The 18,369-nt window shown below is 56.4% G+C and overlaps 1 protein-coding gene and 2 pseudogenes across 1 annotated transcript, besides 22 other annotated features; all 3 read left to right on the plus strand.

The window, feature by feature from the left end:
- Nucleotides 1-7,243: part of a sequence feature (heterozygous, Esmeraldo-like haplotype) that runs on past the window's edge.
- Nucleotides 92-111: a microsatellite.
- Nucleotides 336-358: a microsatellite.
- On the plus strand, nt 426-2,156 carry Tc00.1047053509805.230 (hypothetical protein, conserved; the record flags this gene model as incomplete). Its single annotated transcript, XM_814866.1, has 1 exon — nt 426-2,156. The coding sequence occupies one exon, from the start codon at nt 426-428 to the stop codon at nt 2,154-2,156; it is 1,731 nt and encodes a 576-aa protein (XP_819959.1).
- Nucleotides 2,198-2,245: a sequence feature (T-rich).
- Nucleotides 2,341-2,361: a sequence feature (AT_rich).
- Nucleotides 2,386-2,410: a microsatellite.
- Nucleotides 2,457-2,517: a sequence feature (T-rich).
- Nucleotides 2,553-2,574: a microsatellite.
- Nucleotides 2,612-2,647: a microsatellite.
- Nucleotides 2,653-2,692: a sequence feature (T-rich).
- Nucleotides 2,849-2,873: a sequence feature (AT_rich).
- Nucleotides 3,032-3,062: a sequence feature (AT_rich).
- Nucleotides 3,112-3,131: a microsatellite.
- Nucleotides 3,639-3,680: a microsatellite.
- On the plus strand, nt 3,810-4,892 carry Tc00.1047053509805.240 (annotated as a pseudogene).
- Nucleotides 3,872-3,904: a sequence feature (AT_rich).
- Nucleotides 5,018-5,077: a sequence feature (A-rich).
- Nucleotides 5,141-5,168: a sequence feature (AT_rich).
- Nucleotides 5,502-5,523: a microsatellite.
- Nucleotides 6,268-6,288: a sequence feature (AT_rich).
- Nucleotides 7,244-7,679: a sequence feature (haploid, Esmeraldo-like haplotype).
- Nucleotides 7,680-18,369: a sequence feature (areas not merged during assembly with more than two copies in the genome that could not be assigned to a particular haplotype).
- Nucleotides 7,941-18,362, plus strand: Tc00.1047053509805.260 (annotated as a pseudogene).
- Nucleotides 12,801-12,851: a microsatellite.

The raw sequence follows: 18,369 nt of genomic DNA on the forward strand, positions 1-18,369 counted from the left end.
GGCTAAGGGAGGGGCGCAGGAAGGAATGATCGGCAGTGCTGTGCCACCCCCATTTGTTTACATCCGAAAATATTCCGGTTTCAGTGTTGCCTTTTTTTTTTTTTTTTTTTTGCGTTGCGCTTCTGCAAGCGACACCGGGACCCGTCGGAGCCTCCGTTACTTTGCGGTGTGGAGGTTTTTTGGCGAGGGTGTTTTTGGGCATCAGAATTTTACGACGCGTCGCTTCTCCCCCTGCTTCCGAAGGAAAGGAGAAGGAGGAGGAGGACACAAAGCCGGAAGCGACACGAAGAGAAGGAGTGAAGGAAAGAGAACAAATAGACATAATAAACGACCCCAATAATAATAGTAATAATAATAAAAGCAACGAAAATCAGAGAATAAGAGGGATAGGGAAGGATAGCGAGGGAAATCAACGAATCTCAAGGATGTGCACTCCAAATGGCAATGGGTTTTATGGGGATGCCATGTATCAGACACACTTTTGCATCCGAAACAAGCATGAAAATGGCCTTATTGGAGTTACGAAGTCACGTTTTTTTGGCTCATATGGGGATTCCGAATCATGTAACTTGATTGGGAATTCCGTCTCGCTTCTGCCGTACGGCTATATGGGGTGCACAAACAACGGAGGCTCACCCACATCTACCGCAAATCAAGATATATTACCTGCGACTTCCTTTCCCTTGGCTGTTAATACTGCTTCTGTTAGTATTGTTACCCCCACTGCTGTAATACCACCAGCTTCCCATGGTTCCACCAATACAGTGGTTACTCCTTTGTCTCAGCGGCTTCAACGGCAGGCAGTTGTTGTGGTTAAACTGGCTGATGGGCAGCCAATCCCATGCATACCCGTCCAGCAATTGGTTTTGGCGAGACCGGCTCCTTTAAATCCTGCTTCACTGCTTACGAGCGAGGGTTTCCAAGGGAGCAAAAGCTGCAGCAGTGGTGTGAGCTCTCCGGCTGAAGGCGGTCCAAGGGGTGCTGGAGAAGGAGTTATATCCCCATTAAAATCAACGAGTTTTTTGGATGAACAGGCAATAAATACTTCCCGGGCCACGGTTTTCTCGGTTATGTCACCTGTCACACATGTTTCTTCAAAGCCATTGTCTTTTGCGTATCATCCGTCAGCGACACCATTGGCTCAAAATGGGAACAATGTTTTGCAGCCAGAACCTGACAATATTAGAAAAAGTGATTTTGACAGGAGAAATCCAACACCCACCAACAACAAGGGTACGATTAGTATTAAAAGTCAGGGTGATTTTGCTGGTGACGAGCTCCGCGTTGATGTGTATTCTTCTGACTTTAGCTGTATTATATCTCTTTCACCTTCCGCAATCTTTCACAAGCCACACCCTTCATTGGGTGTTTCTCGATTGGTTCTTTGTCGAAAATATTTCCCTGGTCGCTCTGATAGCTGCTGGAAGGGTGCCATGTGCAAATTTGTGCATGCCGATACGACAGGTGCACCACGATATTCCATTCATGTTAACTACTCTTGGCGAAGCGCAGAATGCTGCACTTACCCGCGTCTCCCAGCAGGCGAAATGATTCATGTTTTGGCACCAAATGGTCGACAACCGTTGGAGACTTTTCCGAGTGAACGCATTCTGGTTACACGTGGTAGCATCAACTGGAAAAGCCGTATTGGACCACTTTCACGTTGCGCTCACTACTACTTCAACTGTCTTTGCAACCGGGGTGAAAAATGCAACTTCATTCACACAGTTTATGTGGATCTAAGTGTGGAGGGCGAATTTAAGCGTGCCCCGGCCTCCAGAACTATTCCACCGGCCAAAAAGCGGGCATCACGGGCAAAATTATTTGCTTCATCACGATCCGATGTGGCTGCTAATGGTTGTGTCTCCGTGAGCAAGAAGAAACCAGTTTTGATGCAACCATCACGGGGGTACAACAATATCCTTTCTGAGGATTTTTACATAGATGGCGACACGGTGCCAACCGCAAATCAGAACCTTGACCTTGCAATACCAAAACACGTTACGGACTCCTTTTCCCACACATTATTGTCCGTACGTGACGGCAGCGCGCGCAGCAGCACCAGTGGGGAGACGAGGCCGATTGAATGGACATTTGTGGATAATTCGGAGGATTTAATTTTGTCAGAAGGGGAATCAGCTTTCCAGGTCTCATAAATAAAGCGCTGGGGCGCCGTATGGCTCTGTGAGAAGAGTAATTTTTTTTTTTTTTACTGTTTTTGTCTTTTCTTTTTTTATTTTTATTTATGCATTTTTCATTTGTTGTGGGTTTTTATTCGTGTTTGCAATCTTAGAGAATCAATTGCCGCAGCTCCGCGAAGTCGGTCGGTTGAGGCTTGTCATAATAATAATAATAATAAAAGGGCAATGGGTTTCAACGATAACGGAGAGAGAGAGAGAGAGAAAGAGAGCGTGTGTGTGTGCGTGAGTGCGGTGAAGCAACAATGTTCGGAAAGATCTTCTCTCTCTCTCTCTCTCTTTTTTTTTTTTTTTTAATTTTATTTTGTTCTAATTTCTTATCTCTGAGGGCCAACTAAAAGTGGGCTGTATATGTTTTTTTTTTTTTTTTTTTTTTAATTAGAGGCATGTATGCACGTCTGCATTAATGAAACATTATTATTATTATTGTTATTATTGTTATTGTTATTGGTACTTTTTTTTTTTTTTTCTTCTTCTTTCTGTGTGTTTTTTTTGTGGTTAATACCAATGAAACAAATAAACGAGAATTTCCATCATGGAAAAACAAAAACAACAACAACTAACAAACAGACAAGCAAGAAAAAGTAACCACGGCAATAAAAACTGAACGTGAGTGTGGGATTGGCGTAATCATAATTGTGAGACGCAAGTTTTATTATTTTTATTTATTTATTTCTCTCCGTGTAGATCGACAAGTTATTTATGCGGTTGTTGATGAACGGTGATGCCCTTTTTTTATATGCCACGCATCTGAGACTGCCATATTTAACTTGATCTCTCCTCTTCCATGTATTTATATCCATATAGGTAAACATACATGTATGCATTTACAGATATATAAATATTTATTTATAGAAATATATAGTGAAGAGGAAAAAAAAAAAACAAAAAGATGATGAGGGGAAACATGGGAAATAATAATAATAATAATAAAAACCTGAATATTTTTTGAGCATGCATTTTTTTGTGCTTTGGCGTCTTGTTCTTTCCTCACTTGGTCATCTTGAGCAACCGGTGGAGGAGGGAGAGGTGCACATCGATTTCAGAAACACATGGAAGGAATGTGCGACCAGATGAGAATAAATAAATGAACAGGTGTTTTGTAATATATACATTGGCCTCTTTACATGCTGATGGATTTGTTTTGTGGTGATGGGGGGAGCGAGCTTTGAGGTGGCAAGGACAGTTTGTTCTCCTTCCCATCCAACCCCCACCCCATTATTCCCCACCGTGTGGAGGGAAGGGGGCGGCTCCAGCTGTTGCGGGGCTCTTGAAGACTGCCATTTCGCGGGTTTCTAAGAAATTAGGTTGGGGTAGAATGAGTTATGCAAACATTTGTTTATTTGTGTATGGGTGCTGTATGTATTTTCCCTAAAATGGGAAGAATAATATATATTTTTTTGCACTGGACGAAGGTCTCATCTCCCTAATGGTGCTGCTTTTTTTCTTTTTTTTGTATGTTTGTATGTTTGTATGTTTGTTGTTGTGAGAATGGGGGAAGAGGCTCAGGGCCACAGTAAAATTTCTGATTTGTTTCTTACCAATTTGTTGCCACATTTATGTTCTGCCTCTTATGAATCGTCTCTATTTTGCTGCAAAAGAAGTTTACAAATGAAACAAAAGAAGAGAGACAATTTTATTTTTATTGTGTTTATTGCTGTCACAAATACTTCATTTTATACTTTATTATTTTTTTTTTTTTTAAACCACGCAATGAATACACACAAGTAGGAAATGGAATACTTAGAAACAAAAGGCAAAACGTTGCGCACGCGTAAATAGAAAAGCTACTTTTATATCCGTTATTAATTTTGCGCCTACGCATATATATACACGGTGCCGTCCCATTTGGTGGTCCACACACCCCCGGCACGTTTTAATATTTCCCGATTTGTTATTTGCCGGAACTACAGGTGCGGTGAGGCGGACTCATGTACTCTGGGCGAAAACTGCAAGTTTGTACATGCGGACGTGGACTATTCAACGCTGGAGGGGCAACCCATTCATGTGAACTACATTTGGCGTGATGAGAAGCTTTGCATTTATGAGCGGCTGCCTCCCGGGGATGTTTTGGAAGTGTTGCTGCCGAATTGCAAGCATCCTGCAGTGATGATCTCAAGTGAGTATGTCCTTGCGACACGGGGTGCGCGTTCATTTTCGAAAGGGAGACCACAAACACTTTCGCATTGTGCACATTACTACTTCAATTACTTGTGCAGCCGCGGCGAAGACTGCAGTTTCATTCATCCGATTTATGTTGACCCAACTATATCTGAGGTTTGCAAGCGTGCAGCGGGTCGTTCGCACCGCCAGCGTGTACCAGGTGCTGTGAGGTCGCCTGTTGAGAGGGCCGATAGCGACAGTCAACTCCAGTGTTCTCGTCAACGTAAAAAGTGTGGTGTGCCGCCAGAGATTCCAGTGACAAGTGATGCTAGGAACTGCCGTGGCGACGGGGTGATGGCGCCTACTGTTAATGCTGAGGGCCTGAATTCGTGGGCGGGGCTGAACGGCCCTTCAGAAGCAAGCAGCGAGGGACCACGGCACAGCTCATCAGGCGAGGAGGGAACGCTGGGGCCATTGGTTGGGTTGAAGTGCCGCGAGCCGAATGGTGTACAAATGATTGGTTCTGCCTGTGGGCGGGCTGCTATGAGGCGTGCTCGTGTTTACCGACACGATCCTTATGGCATTTTCTAGTTGCTTTTTAAAAAGCGTAATATCTTTATTTGTGTACTGTTGTGTGTATATATGTGTATTTATGGTGATGTATGCATGCATAGTTCATAAAATTGCAAAAAATAGGGCATTTTGGATGGACTGAGAAGAACAAAAAAAAAAAAAAAAGAATACAAGAAACAAACAACAACAACAACATCAAAAACCGAACGGTTTTTACGGAAAATATCCTCACGGGTTTTACCATGGGGTGGCTTTTTTTACTCTTGTTTTTTTGTTAATTTTTTTTTTATTATTCGTTGTTGCTGCGAGTGTTTTTGAGCGAGGTAGGTACGCATGGGGCGTAAGGATGTCGTTCAGTTACTGTGTGAGAAGATGGAATTGGGTCCTCTGGCAGTGCAGGTTACTTCATCATGCCTTGTGGATGCAATACTCAATGCTGCCAGGGGAGCCAAGAGACGGCAACTTCTTCTTTACGGGATCATGGCTAGCACAGGCCGTATACCGAAGGCGAAGCTCCCCTCCAACTGTATCTTGCTGGAACTCACTGTTGAAACTTGGGGTGTGGGGGTGCGTACTGTCGTGATGTTTACAGTGCCAACGGATACACCGCCCCAGAAGAGGAGAATCTTTTTTTTTTTTTTTTTTTTTTGGAAGAGGGGCGATGTAACCAATTTGTAGCGCAATGTCGCCGATTCCATGATGACAAAGAGGTCAGGCCGCCGAGAAGGCGCAACTCACCCGGCGACGACACCCCGATGGGATCGACACCGGTCGAATTTCGCTGTCCAGCATGCGGCTTTTGGCGCCACAGCGGTGACGGACTGGCCCACCGCCGCACAGCACGCCACGGGGGTCGACCTGACATTGTGAGAACCGGCCCGCATGAACAGCGCGAGGAGACAATTCTGCATCTACTCCGATGCCCGGCTCTGCGGGCGCCTGGGATAAAAATGGACTGGACACTGAAGAGGCGAGGAAGCCGCGCTTCAAGAAAAAGTTGGCGCGGTTTTTCCTTGAAGTGGAACGGCTCCGCCGCCAACAGCGCCTTCACGCGGCGAGGAGGCACGACGCCCCTCACGGATGCGGCGTGAAATCGATGCTCCTGGAAGGCGCCTTTTTTTGTTCTCCTTGTTGACGGATGAATTGGCCCAATGATTTGCTGATTTGTTATTTTACTGATTTTTGGCAACGGCGGATCATCGAGCCACCGCGCCGGCCGGGGCGGCTGCGTAACGTGTGCGTTTCGCGCCCTCCGCTGCGGCTTCCTTTCCGGGGGTGGTGATTCTTCTTCACACCTCCACTCAGCAGGGCGGACGTGCTCTGCGATGGTGGGTGCTGTGCGTGTGTTCGAGTTCTTTTGAGAGGAAAAATGAAAGAAAGGACTGGCGGGAAGTAAAAAAAAAAAAAAAAAAATCACGCTCTTCTTGTGCCTGCATTTTTCGGCACGCCATATCAGCGCGCACCCTGCCCGGACACTATTACACGGCCCGCCGTGTTTCCAAGGCGGCGGTTGTCGTCCTTCCCCCGCAACGTTATTTGGACTAGGAGTGAGAGATGTTGGCGGTCGGGCTGCGCAGCGATGGTGCAATTGAGGAACGGTGAGAAATGGACGCGCCTCCACTGCTGCACAGCTGTTCACATTTTTCTTTGCTCTCGCAGCCCCCTAACATCAAACATCACGGTGACAGGACTGTGGGTCAACTCTAGTACTGAGATTGAAATATTCAACCAACGTTGCGTTTTTTCTGAGGATTCACACAGAAGAGGCTGACAATAAATTAATAACGGCAGCATGGTTTAGACGTTGTGTATTTTGCACTTTCACTCAGGTGTGAATTTTGTTTGCTGTGGTATCCGCCGGTGGAGGGATATGATCCCTCCGCGATTGCACGACAGAAGATGAACATGGTGTTGTGTGCTGGGGAGTTTTTTTTCTTTTTGCGCATTGCAACTCACTTTGCTTGCCTACGGCGGCTGCAATGAGGCCTTGCGGCCGCGTGCTCGTCGCACATGTCTCATCTTTTGCTTTTGGTCTCTCGTTGTGTCGTTGGGAGGGTGTGAGCGACGGCGTCGGTTGAGCGGCGCCTCATTGGGGGAAGGAAGGCACTCACCGCTGCTGACGGTGGCAGTTGATGCTGCAGGCGATCTGAGGAGATAGCGTAATTTGTGTCAACACCAACCGAGATGGATGAGGACCGCACCGCATCTCTGTTTTTTCCCATCGCCTTTTTTTTCTTCTGCGGACACGCGCCACACGCACCGCAGAGCAGCGGCGCGACCGCCATCCGGACGTCTATGAGCCAATTGGAATTTGCAATCGATCTGGACCCTTGTCTCCCATGTCAAACTGCTGCCACCGTGCTTTTTTTCCCCTTGTTTTTGTGCAGTGCGCGTATGATTCCGCTGTTTGTTGAGCAACGCCGACTCGTGTGAGCGAGAAACGACGCTTTGACTGCTGGCGACCGGCGAATCCTCCACCCCTTTTTCCGCGTCACCATTTCATCCTCGGACGCGCTCGATGGCTGGCGGTTGCGACGCCGCCACGTGGGTCTGTCTCGGCCCTTGTGTGTTGTTCACGGCATCGGGATTGCCCTGTGATGAAGCCATTCGGCCACAAGAGCGGTGCCAATGGCCATGTGTTTTTTTGTTGGGATCGTGCCGCTCGCCACGGTAGTTGTGTGGGACTGCGTGGGCGATGGGAGGGCGATGGTGTCACTGGCGTGATTGCGTCTTCGCGTCTTTTTGTCGGTGGCTGTGTTTTTGTGGAGATTGTCTGTGGCCGGATGGCTCTGCCTGGTAGTGTGTTTGGTTACTGTTGTTGCTGTCTTTTATTCTTATTCTGAGCGTGCAGTTAGAGATACTTTGGCTTGACCAGCACAACTATCGTTTCAAGCTATTAGGAATTAATTGCAGTAGTAGGATTAGTAGTAGTGGGATATCGATTTATCGGAATTGTGTTTCTGGATTTGCCATTTGTAGAAAGGGACTTACTAAGCAGGAGTTACGGTCGACGGTGCGAGAGCGATAGACTAATAAATTACTATTGATATCTGATTGGGTTTGCGGATGTGGTGTGCGGTGGGTGCGTGTCCGCGCAGCCGGCACCGTGTGCGGTGCAGGGCCATTGCGGCCGTGCGTGTGGCGCTGCTCGTTGTGTTGGCGCTGGTTGCGGCGGCGGCGTGGATGCCCGCAGTGCATGCGGTGGTGTTGCGACTGCGGGGCGGCACGGTGGACAGAGCCATCACGGTTGGCCACGCCGTGGACACGGTGCTGATGGACGGCGTGTCCATCACGAACGACGTGGCTGTTGTGTTCGACGTTGCGGCGATGCTTCCCGGCGCGCTGCGCATCGAAATGAGGAACTGCGTGTGCGACGGCGGTGCGCAGCTCTACGTGCGGGGCTACAGCGGCGAGCCGGCGAGTGACCGGAGCCTGGAGGTGAGCGTGAGCGCGCTGTCCGGGAGCTACTGCTCGCTCGTGTTTGTGCACAACCTGCCGGCACACACGAACGTGACGGTCTGTGACTCGACGATTGTGACGCCGGGACCGATGCACTACTCGCAGCTGAGCGGGCTGACGGACGCGGTGGCGTCGCCGCTTGTGCTGCACGCGACGTCGCTGTTGCAGTCGCAGCTGCGTGTGAGCAACACTGTGCTGAGGTCGTTGCACCCGGGCGGGTCGGCGGTGTACGTTGGCGGCAGTGTGGACCTGCTGTCGAGCGCGGTGGTGCTTGACGGCGTGTTGCTGGAGGCGTCGGGCGGTCCGACCGCATCCGCGATACGTGTGTCATCCTCGTCGCGTCTCAGTCTGCGGAGCCACTCGGTGTTCTCTGTGACGAACGTGTCGATTGTGAGCAGCGGCGGAGGCATTGTGCTTGGAGAGCGCCTTGCGGTGTCCGACTCAGTGCTGCGCTTCGTGGGCGTCGAGGGGTCTGTCGCGTCCTCGTTGGTGCGCTGCGACGGTGGAACGTTCGGTGCCGGCGGGTGGCTGGAGCTGCACGACGTGTGGGCGGTGGGCGAGGCGTTGTCTGTGGCGTCGCTGTTGGGTGTGACGCTGAGCGGCGGCACCGTGTCGATTGCGCGCTGCGCTGCCACTGGCGCGACGCTTGTCTTCGGGCTGGCAGTCACGAGCGGCGTCGTGTGGGTGCAGTGCAACCGTGTTGGTGGCCGCGTGCTGCAGAGCAGCGGCGACTACCGCTTGGCCGGCCTGCCCTCCGTGAGCGTGGTGCCGTGCGACGGCTGTGCGGCAGCGCTGGCGTGCTTCGATGCGCTGACTGCGTCGTTCTCCGATTGTGTGTGCGGGTGCCGTGCCGGCGGCGTGGGCGAGGCGTGCCTGCCGTTCGACGTGCCGCCTGCGAGGGCCGGCGGCGGTGGTGGCGGTGTGGAGGGCTGCGTGAGTGGCGTGACGCTGACGGAGTCGGTGACGGTTGGCGGTGGGCGGGCGACGGCGTGCTTCGACTCGGTGGTGTTCAGCGGGCCGATCACTGTGGCGGTGGACCTGCGCTCGATGGACGCGTTCGCTGACGCGCTGAACGTGACGCTGCGCCACTGCGTGCTTGCGGGCGGTGTGCAGCTGCGGATTGGCGGCCTCAGCGAGAGCACGGCGCGCCTGATGCCCCACGTTCTCGTCAACATGACGAACGTGACGTCGGTGGAGGGCACGATCGTGCTGCATGGCGCGATGCCGCTGCACTCGAGTGTGTTGCTGGCGAACTCAACACTGCGTGCGACGGTTGGCGGGTCGCAGTACGTGCCGGTGACCCGTGGCCATGCGGGATTTCGGTACGGCCCCGCGCTTGTCCTGGACGGTGTCCGGCTTCTGTCGACGCGGTTTGTCATGACGCGGTCGACGCTGGTGTGTGGCGGGGGTTCGTGCGCTGCGATCCTCGTGGAGCGCGGTCTTGGCGTGAACCTGTCCAGCGTCTTTTACATGGACAACTGCGCTGTCAGGTCGCGGGCGCATGTGATGTACGGTCTTGCGTCGGACCTGCGTGTCAGCGGCGGCTCCGTGTTCTCCGTAAAGAACAGCTCGTGGAGTGCACCGAGCAGAGAATACGACAAAGGCGCGTGTGTGCTTGGGGACGTTGCGGTGGATGGCGGCAGCGTGCTGCAGATTGTGTTCAGCACTTTCCGTCTCGGCTTCGCCATGCTCATGGTAACCATGCTGACCGTGGCTGACGGCAGCTGGCTGGTGCACCGCGACAACGAGTTCCAAACGGCCCACGTTGTGTACGTGGCCAACTACTACGGCTTGGCGTTCCGCGATCAGAGTGTGTGGTCGATACTTTACAACAACTTCGCATACGGCTCTTACTCGTCAAACATCGCACGCATGACAAACGTTTGGTTACCACCATCCGACTCTCGCCCAATCATCTACGGCGTGTGCAACGAGGCAAGAGGCTCTCCTGTGACGGATTACCAAGAAGAGCTTAATATTGGGACGCCCGTGACGGTGTTGGACTGTGGCGTTTGCACCATGGACGCCGTGTGCTTCGCAGCGAGGACGAGCAGCATCAGCGGCTGTGAGTGTGTGTGCGCTGCCGACGGCTACGGCGGCACTTGTCTGCCAGCTGCGGTTCCGAACGGCCTTGGGCCGCTCCCGCTCCCCGACGCGAAGGACACGGAGGCCCGCTGCGTGCACGGTGGCAGCATCAGCTCTGTGGACAGTCCTGATCCCGGTGTGCGTGGTCTGTGCTTTGTCAACGTGACCTTCACCGCCGCGATTATGCTTGACCTGTCGCATTTTGACGCACCACAAGAGACACTCAACATCACGCTGCTGCAGTGCGTCCTCATGGGCCTGTCGGTCAAGGGGAGTGGAGCGCGCGTGCACGTTAACGTGACATCCTCGATGTTGGATTCTGGTGAGCTGGCGTTTGAGGGTGATTTCGGCGCGAGCTCCCAGATACTGGTGGCGGGCAGTACGCTTGTGACGAAGTCTCGCCACGCCACTGCTTTTTGGGACTTTACTCTTGGTGCGAACTCGACGCTGCTGTTACTTGACAACTACATCGAGGCGAATATTTACGCAATTTCTTTTTCCGATAGTGTTGTTGATGGTGGCGGGGTCATTGTGAAGGGAAATACGCTGAGGGCAACGGAGAACGATGACGGTGTGGATTCAGCTGTTTATATTGAAACCTTTGATGTGGGGAACGGCGGCTACCTTGACGTCGAGAACAATACTATGAGCGGTGCCAATGGGATTTACCTTTTTGGGGGTACTACCGTAAACTCCGCAGGGCTGTTGCGAGTGGCGGACTGCTCTTTTGCTGGCAGCACGTTTCCTTTTGATTCCACGCTGATTTATTTGGATAGCTCAGTGACTCTCGAGGGAGGTGCGCAGTGGCGTGTGGAGGGCAACGAAGTGAGTGCAGCCTCGGTATTAATTATGCCAAAATCAACGTACATAATTCGGGTGTCGGGCAGCGGCACCACCGTGGCGCTTGCACACAACCGTCAGGTGGACAATAGTTATCCCTTTGCTGATATTGCTTTGTCGAAAACGGTTGTGGAGTCACCCGCGCGGTTTGTGGTGGGGTGCAACCTGCGGGGCGATGAGGAGGTGTCGTACGACGGCGTGTTTCCGGAGGACGTGGTGGTGTTCAGGTGCGGCACATGCAACGACGACGCGGCGTGCTACATGCCCGGGACGGAGTCGGTGGACCGCAGCTCGTGCTCGTGCAGCTGCAAGGACGGATGGCATGGCGCGTCGTGTCTTTCCTTCGAGGTGCCCGACACGGTTGTGCCGCCCTTGCCGGAGAGAGCCGTTGACGGCGACACGAGCTGCGTGGTGAACAAGACGCTGACGAGCCTCACGCTGAACATGTGGAAGACGCACCACTGCTACGCGGGCGTGACATTCAGCGGCGTGGGTGCTGCACTGAAGTTCTCCCTCAACAGTATGCCGCTGCATCTCCCCATCAACATCACGTTTACTGGATGCACATTCCTTTACGGGGCTGTGCTACAGTTTGTTGGGGGTGCTGAGGCGGCCGAGTCATCCGGCGTCTTGATCCGCGTGAGCCAGACGGTGATGCGGTCCTCCGTTGGTTTGTTTGCGCTTGCCCTCCCGCAGCACTGTGACATTGCCGTCACGGAGGTTGATGCGGTGCAGTCCTCCGAGGTCCAGCTGCAGGAATCTGCAAACAACATGTGGAGCGTTGTGCTGCTGCAGAAAGTCGTGTTGAGTGGGTCCTCGCTTTTGGTCAGCAACGTCAAGGCTCATTCCTTGAGGTACGGTGCGTTTGGTTTGCACTCGGTTGGGACGCTGACGCTGGTGCGTGGCAGCTCGCTGTACGTGCGGTACTGCAGCTTCGATGGATACACACACCTGTTCTACGTGTATAGGCTCAGTGTCCGCGACCACTCTGTTTTTGCGCTGCTCAACAACACGATGTTCTCCGGGACAAGTCTCCTGTTTCAGCACTCTCGATTCAGCGTGTCAGAATATAGCGTGTTGCGCGTGGTGGGGAACAGTGGCTTCGTGTCGTGCGCCATCTCTGCGCATATTCCGTGGGCATTACAGAATTCAAGCTGGCTGGATTGGCGTGACAACGACGTGGGAGTGGGTGCAATGTTGTGCTGTTTTTCTTCTGTCGCTGTGAGCATCGACAGCAGCAGTGTGGTGACGCTGAAGGGATGCAAGATGGGCTCGACGGGGTTGTCGGTGCCTTTGCTATCGCAGGCTGACGCCGGCTACCGGTTCGTTTCTGGATGTCTGACGGTCGCGGGACGTGTGTTGACGGCGGCTGAACTGGAGCCGAATGGCATCACCAAAGTGACGACGGTTACCGTGTGCGGGGAGTGTACGAAGGACGGCGACTGCTTTGCTCCGCTGACGACGACGGTCATTGACTGCAGGTGCCAGTGCGCTGCTGGAGGGCACGGCGATGTGTGTGTGCCGGCGCCTGTGCCTGCTGGCCCGCCGCCGCCGCCGCTGCCGCCAGTGCCACCCACGCCGCCACCGCTGCCGGTTGGTGAGTGCATCAGCGACATGGTGTACCCCGAGGTTGCGCAGGCTGTGGGCAGCGGGCTGTCGTGGCTGTGCTACCGCAACGTGACGTTCAGCGGGGGCGGCATGAGCCTGACGGTGCTCATTGAGGCGATGACGGGCGACGTGGCGAACGTCACATTCGATGGATGCACTTGGAGGGACGGCGCCGTGCTGTTGCTGGCGGGAAATGCGTACGCCGCTGTGGGGTCGCTGAACATTGTCGTCACCGGCAACACGTTTAGTGACGCGCTGCTCAGCCCGGAGGGTGGGTTTCCACCGCGCACGAACATCACGATCAGCGGGAACCGCTTTGCGGTCACGAGGCTGATCCCTCGGTTGGGTTTGGGACTTAGGAACCCGTCGTGTGTGGCGATGAATGGACTGGCGATCAGCAACGACTCCGCGGTGGTGCTCAGTGGCAATGTGTTTCAGAGCGTGACGGCATTATCGAGTGCTATCCACGTTATCAGATCTGCGCTGAGGGTGTCGTGGCACTCACTGTTTGCGTTGGTGGGCAACACGTTTCATATGGACGGCGGCAACGGTACGCTGATATATCTTGAAGGGACTAGCCAGTCCTTGTCGCTGAGCGTACTGAACAACTCTGCTGTGGTGATCCGAGGCAACGTTGTGTCGAGGCCGGCGCAGTGCTTCCTGTACTTGCCTTGGGCATTACGTGTGGGGTCTCGGTCAGCGGTTGTGTTTCAGGGCAACGACATGCGGGGAAGTGTGGCTGCATTTTTATCAGGCTTTTATTCCTATATTTACTACAACTCCTGGCTTCAGTTGAGCGGCAACCTCTGCCACGTATCCCCATCGGATGCTTTTGCTGTCGTGAGGCCAGCGGTGAATCTCCGCGACTCCACGGTGTCTGTGTCCGGCAACCGATTCATGTCCAGCACTGGCACGCCGACATTGCTGCAGATACCCAAAAGGTTCCAATATCTCACAAACGGAGCGATTGTGGCTGCGTGCAACACTGTGAACGGCGAGGAGAGGGCGAACTACAGCATTCCGTCCGCGTACAACGCCACCATCCTGACCTGCAGCGACCCATGCACCCTCGCGACATCGTGCTTCCCCGCGTACACGACGACGGCCTCGAGTGATGGCTGCGCCTGCAGGTGTGCTGAGGGCGGCCACGGCGATGCGTGCCTGCCCGTTGCTGTTCCTGACCCACCGAGCACCGACGGCGCCGACTTGTGCGTGCGGGACGTGCGTGTGGACGCGGAGTTGAACGCCGGTCTCGGGACGTCGGTGGTGTGCTACGTTGGCGTGACCTTTGCGGCGGACGTCGTGGTGGACGTGGAGTCGATGTCAGGGAGCGTGCGCAACGTGACGCTGGCGAACTGCACTTTTGTGGGCGGAGCGAGCCTGTATGTTGTTGGCTGGCGATCCGACCCGTCTGCTGGCGAGCGCGTCGATGTGTTGATCAGCGGGCTTGAATCGCGCTCCGGCGGCGGCGTGTTGGTGGCGAACCAATTTCCGCCGGGCTCGCGCGTCACTGTGGTGGACTCGGTGCTGATCGCAGAGAGGCGTGTTGCGTACCGTAACGCCTACGACCTTGGCGACGTCTCCGCGTGCCTTGTGGTGCACAACGTGAATCTGACTGGGAGCGTGTTGACCATTGCGCGCACGCATGTGGCGGCGGTGTTCCGCGACGCTGTTGGTGTGTTGGTGGTTGGCGGCGTGGCGCTGTCGTCGCGCGGTGCGCTGTACATGGACGGGCTTTCGGTGCAGACGGCGCTGGGGCTGTGTGTGTCGGTGGAGGGCGGTGTTGCGGCGAGTGGCGGCTCCGTCGTGGCGTTTGTTGACAGCGACTTCCTGCTGTGCAAACACGCAGTTTCTGTGCGTGGGGCTGTGCGCGTGTCGGGCTCCGTTGTGGCGCTTGTGCGGAGTGGCTTTTTGTCGACGGGAGACTACGCGGTGGCGTTTGATTCGACGGTGAGCCTTGCCGGCGGGTCGATGCTGCTGGCGAAGGGCAACGTGCACGACGGCGTCTCGAGGGAGATGCTCCACGCGGCTGGCGCCGTGACCGCTGCTGGGAGCACGCTGAGCTTTGTGCGCAACCGAGCGCTGCTGCCGCGGATGCTGTCGGCGGGCCTGTTGCTTGCGGATGGGGCGCATGTGAGGGTGGCGTGCAACGACGCTGGTGGGCGAGTCCTGTCAACGGCGGAGGAGTACGCAGCGGCTGGTTTTGGCGACGCTGGGAGCATCGAATTTTTTGGATGCGACACCTGCGACAGGGACACGCACTGCTACGAGCCCGGGACGGCGTTGGCGAACATGAGGAACCGGTGTGTGCGTGTGCGCGTGCGGCAGTGGCGGGTACGGCGAGGCGTGCGTGCCTGTGGGAGCTCCCGCACTGCCGCCTGCCGTGGGCACTGTGCTGAGTGTTTTTTTCCGCGAGGGTGTGACGGTGCAGTCGGTGTTCGTTGTGCCTGCCGGCGCGAGCGAGGTGACGCTGCGCCACGTTGTGCTGGACGGCGTGAGTCCGGTGCTCTACGTGCCGTGGATGGCGCGAGACGGCGTGCGGATTGTTGTGCAGAACGTGTCACTGCTGAACGGCGCCGTGCTGTACGTGATGGGCGGTGGAGCGCTGCGCGATGCGGGGGCGGCGGGGAGCGACGAGAGCGGGCCGGTGGAGCTGTCCGTGTGCGATGTGGAGGCGCTGAACGGTGCGCTTGTGCTGACCGGCACGTTTCCCGCGGGGTCCGTGCTGACGGTGACCGACTCCCTGCTGGTTGCCGCGAGGTCGACGCCGCTTCTGTATCTTCCCGGCTCGCAGTCCTCGCCGTACGCACCGGTGCTTGTGCTGTCGGGCCTGCGGCTCGTGCGGTCCGTGCTGGTTGTGTCCGGCGTGGCCCTCGTGACCGTGATGACTGGTGGGCGGACGGTGGTGGTGGACGGCGCGGTGCTGGAGCTTGTCGGTGGCGGCGTCGCGCTGGACGCGGCTGTGCTCGGTGGCGACGCTGCATTGTACGCGAGTGCGCGTGTGGTTGCGTCGGGGGGCGCTGTGCTGCGTGTGTCGGGGAGCCAGGTGTACGCCGCGCATGGATTGGTGTTCGACAGCGGGGTGGAGGCCAACGCGTCCGCCGTCGTAGTGAACGACAACGCCGGTGCACTGACCGATGGCGCGCTGCTGGTGCTGCGGGGGTCGGCGTCGTTTGTGTCCGGGTCGTGGCTGTCGGTGCGCGGCAACAGCATCAGCGGCAGGCTTCTGTCGGTGCCGTCGTACCCGCGCCGTGCGGAACTCGTGCAGAGCACGCTGACGCTTCACGGGAACGCTGGCAGTGGGCCCGTCGTGATGGACGGCACCGTTGCGCTTGGGGGCGCCGGCCGAAAGTTCGTCGTGGGATGCCTGACGCTCAACGGGCAGGCGCTGCGGCCGATGGACTACAGGTCCGCCGGCATCATCGGGGAATTCCGCCCCGTGGCGTGCAGCGTGTGCGACGCCGACGTGCACTGCTTTGCTGCTGCGACGAGGGCGATGTCGGGGTCGTGCGGCTGCCGCTGTGCTGAGGGCGGGTACGGGCGCGACTGCCTGCCGGTGTACCTGCCGCACGTGGACGGGTGCAACCGCACACCCGCCAAGCCACTGCTGAGCCACACGGAGACGCTGACGGAGACGCGCAGCCCGACACCAACGGGGACTCCGAGCCTTAGCACCGAGCACTACAGTCTGACGCAGTACAGTCCGAAGGAGACCCTGCAAATTACGGAGACGGTGGCGCTGTCGCCCACGCGGACCCCGACGGCGTCGGTGAGCAGCACGCTGTGGTGGAGCGACGTGGCGTGCCCGACGCTTTCTGTGACGACGACGGCGGCTGGTGGGAGCCTGACGCTGAACGACATCCGCGGCGGTGGGAGCGCCGTCCCGACGCTGCTGATGGTGGCGCTGCCGCCACCGTTTCGTTGGGCACGCGACCCGCAGCTCAGCACGCACCTGAGCTTCGTGCCGGTGTCGGCGGCGCAGCCGCGTGGGTTTGGTGGTCCGTGGGGAGCAATGCTGCGCAACGCGATGTGGGTGCGCAACGCGACGAATCCTTTCACCGTCCTGGAGCTGGCTGTGCCCGTGCACCGCGGTTACTTTATTGGTGCCGACGAGACGATAGTCATTCGCTGCGACGCTGTGGCTGTGTCCGGCGGCTGCAAGGGTGTGCTGCTTGGGTCCTTCACGATCAGGTCGAACACACTGCCCGCCGCTGCCAGCGCCCTCTCTGCGATCACCGGCGTTGTTGCGGGTGCGGCGGCTGTTGCCGTGGTGGTGACCGGCGGGCTGAGCTCCGTCCTGCTGATGCAGGCACTCGGCGTGTTTGCGAGGGTGCCATGTGCCTCGGCGCAGGAGCGTGCGAGCACCGTTGCGCTGCCGTACTTCCTGTCGGTGTTCGCTGCCCTTGATCCGCTGTGGATGGTGGTGGGCAACGCGCTGCTTGCCGCTGTGTTCGGGTGCGTGCACTACGGTGTGACGGCGGCCTTCCAGCGGTGGCGCGGCGTTGACGCGGCGAGTGCGTGGGCTGCGATGCGCTTCCCGAGCCTGACGTACGTCATGGCGCACGCGATGCACCTCGGCATCTTCTTCGGCTCGGTGTCCGCACTGGCGATGCCCGACGCCCGCGTGCAGCACCGCGTGATTGGTGTCGTTGGCGTGCTGTACGGAGTGGCGTTCCCTGCTGGCGTGTGCTACTTTATTGCCTGCCACGTGGGCGCGAGCTTCACGAAGTACTGGCAGTTTTCGAGGAAGCCGCTGCACGAGCGCCTGCTGTACCCCGTCGGGTATTGGCACCCCGTAGCGCAGCAGCGGATGTACGGCGGCATGCTGACGAACATGAGAGGCAGCCACGTGTACTGGTGCGTATTCCAGCTGTCGGTGCTGTGCGTGGTGTGCCTGATTGCGGCTGTGGACCCGCCCGTGGGAGGCTGCGACGTCCAGTACTTCTGCATGGCGGCTGTGCTGCTTGCGGGCGCGGGCGTGGTTGCCTTCACGAACATGATGCGCTCGGCCTTCCTGACGGTGATGCGCACGGCGAGCTTTGTGCTCCTTGCGGCGCTGTGCCTGGTGAGCGCGGCCAACCACCTTGCGCCGAGCGACGGCGGTGCGAGGGCGTACGTGGCTACCGTGCTGCTGCTGACCACTGTGCTGCTAGCAAACACTGTGTACGGCGTCGTTGTGTGGTACGCGGAGGACCGCCACTGGCAGGAGCTGCGCGAGCCGCGGCGTGGTGGGCTGGAGGCGCTGCTGCGCGATGACGAGGAGAGCGACGAGGTGACGCAGAAGCCCCACGAATTGACGTCGTCGTTGTACGCCTTAGGCACCACCGTTGCGTCGTCGTACCGACCACCCGCACCGCCATTGCAGCCTATGGCCGGTGAAACCTGCTCAGACACTCTGAGCCTGTTCGACCGTGTATCCAGCGCGAGCTGCAAAATTGAAGACGCCCTTGTGTGAGGTGCACCACGTGGAACTGACCGGTGTACGGTGCTGGTTGATGAGGAG

Source organism: Trypanosoma cruzi, genomic scaffold (genome assembly GCF_000209065.1).
Source record: "Trypanosoma cruzi strain CL Brener 1047053516469 genomic scaffold, whole genome shotgun sequence".
Lineage (NCBI taxonomy): Eukaryota > Euglenozoa > Kinetoplastea > Trypanosomatida > Trypanosomatidae > Trypanosoma > Trypanosoma cruzi.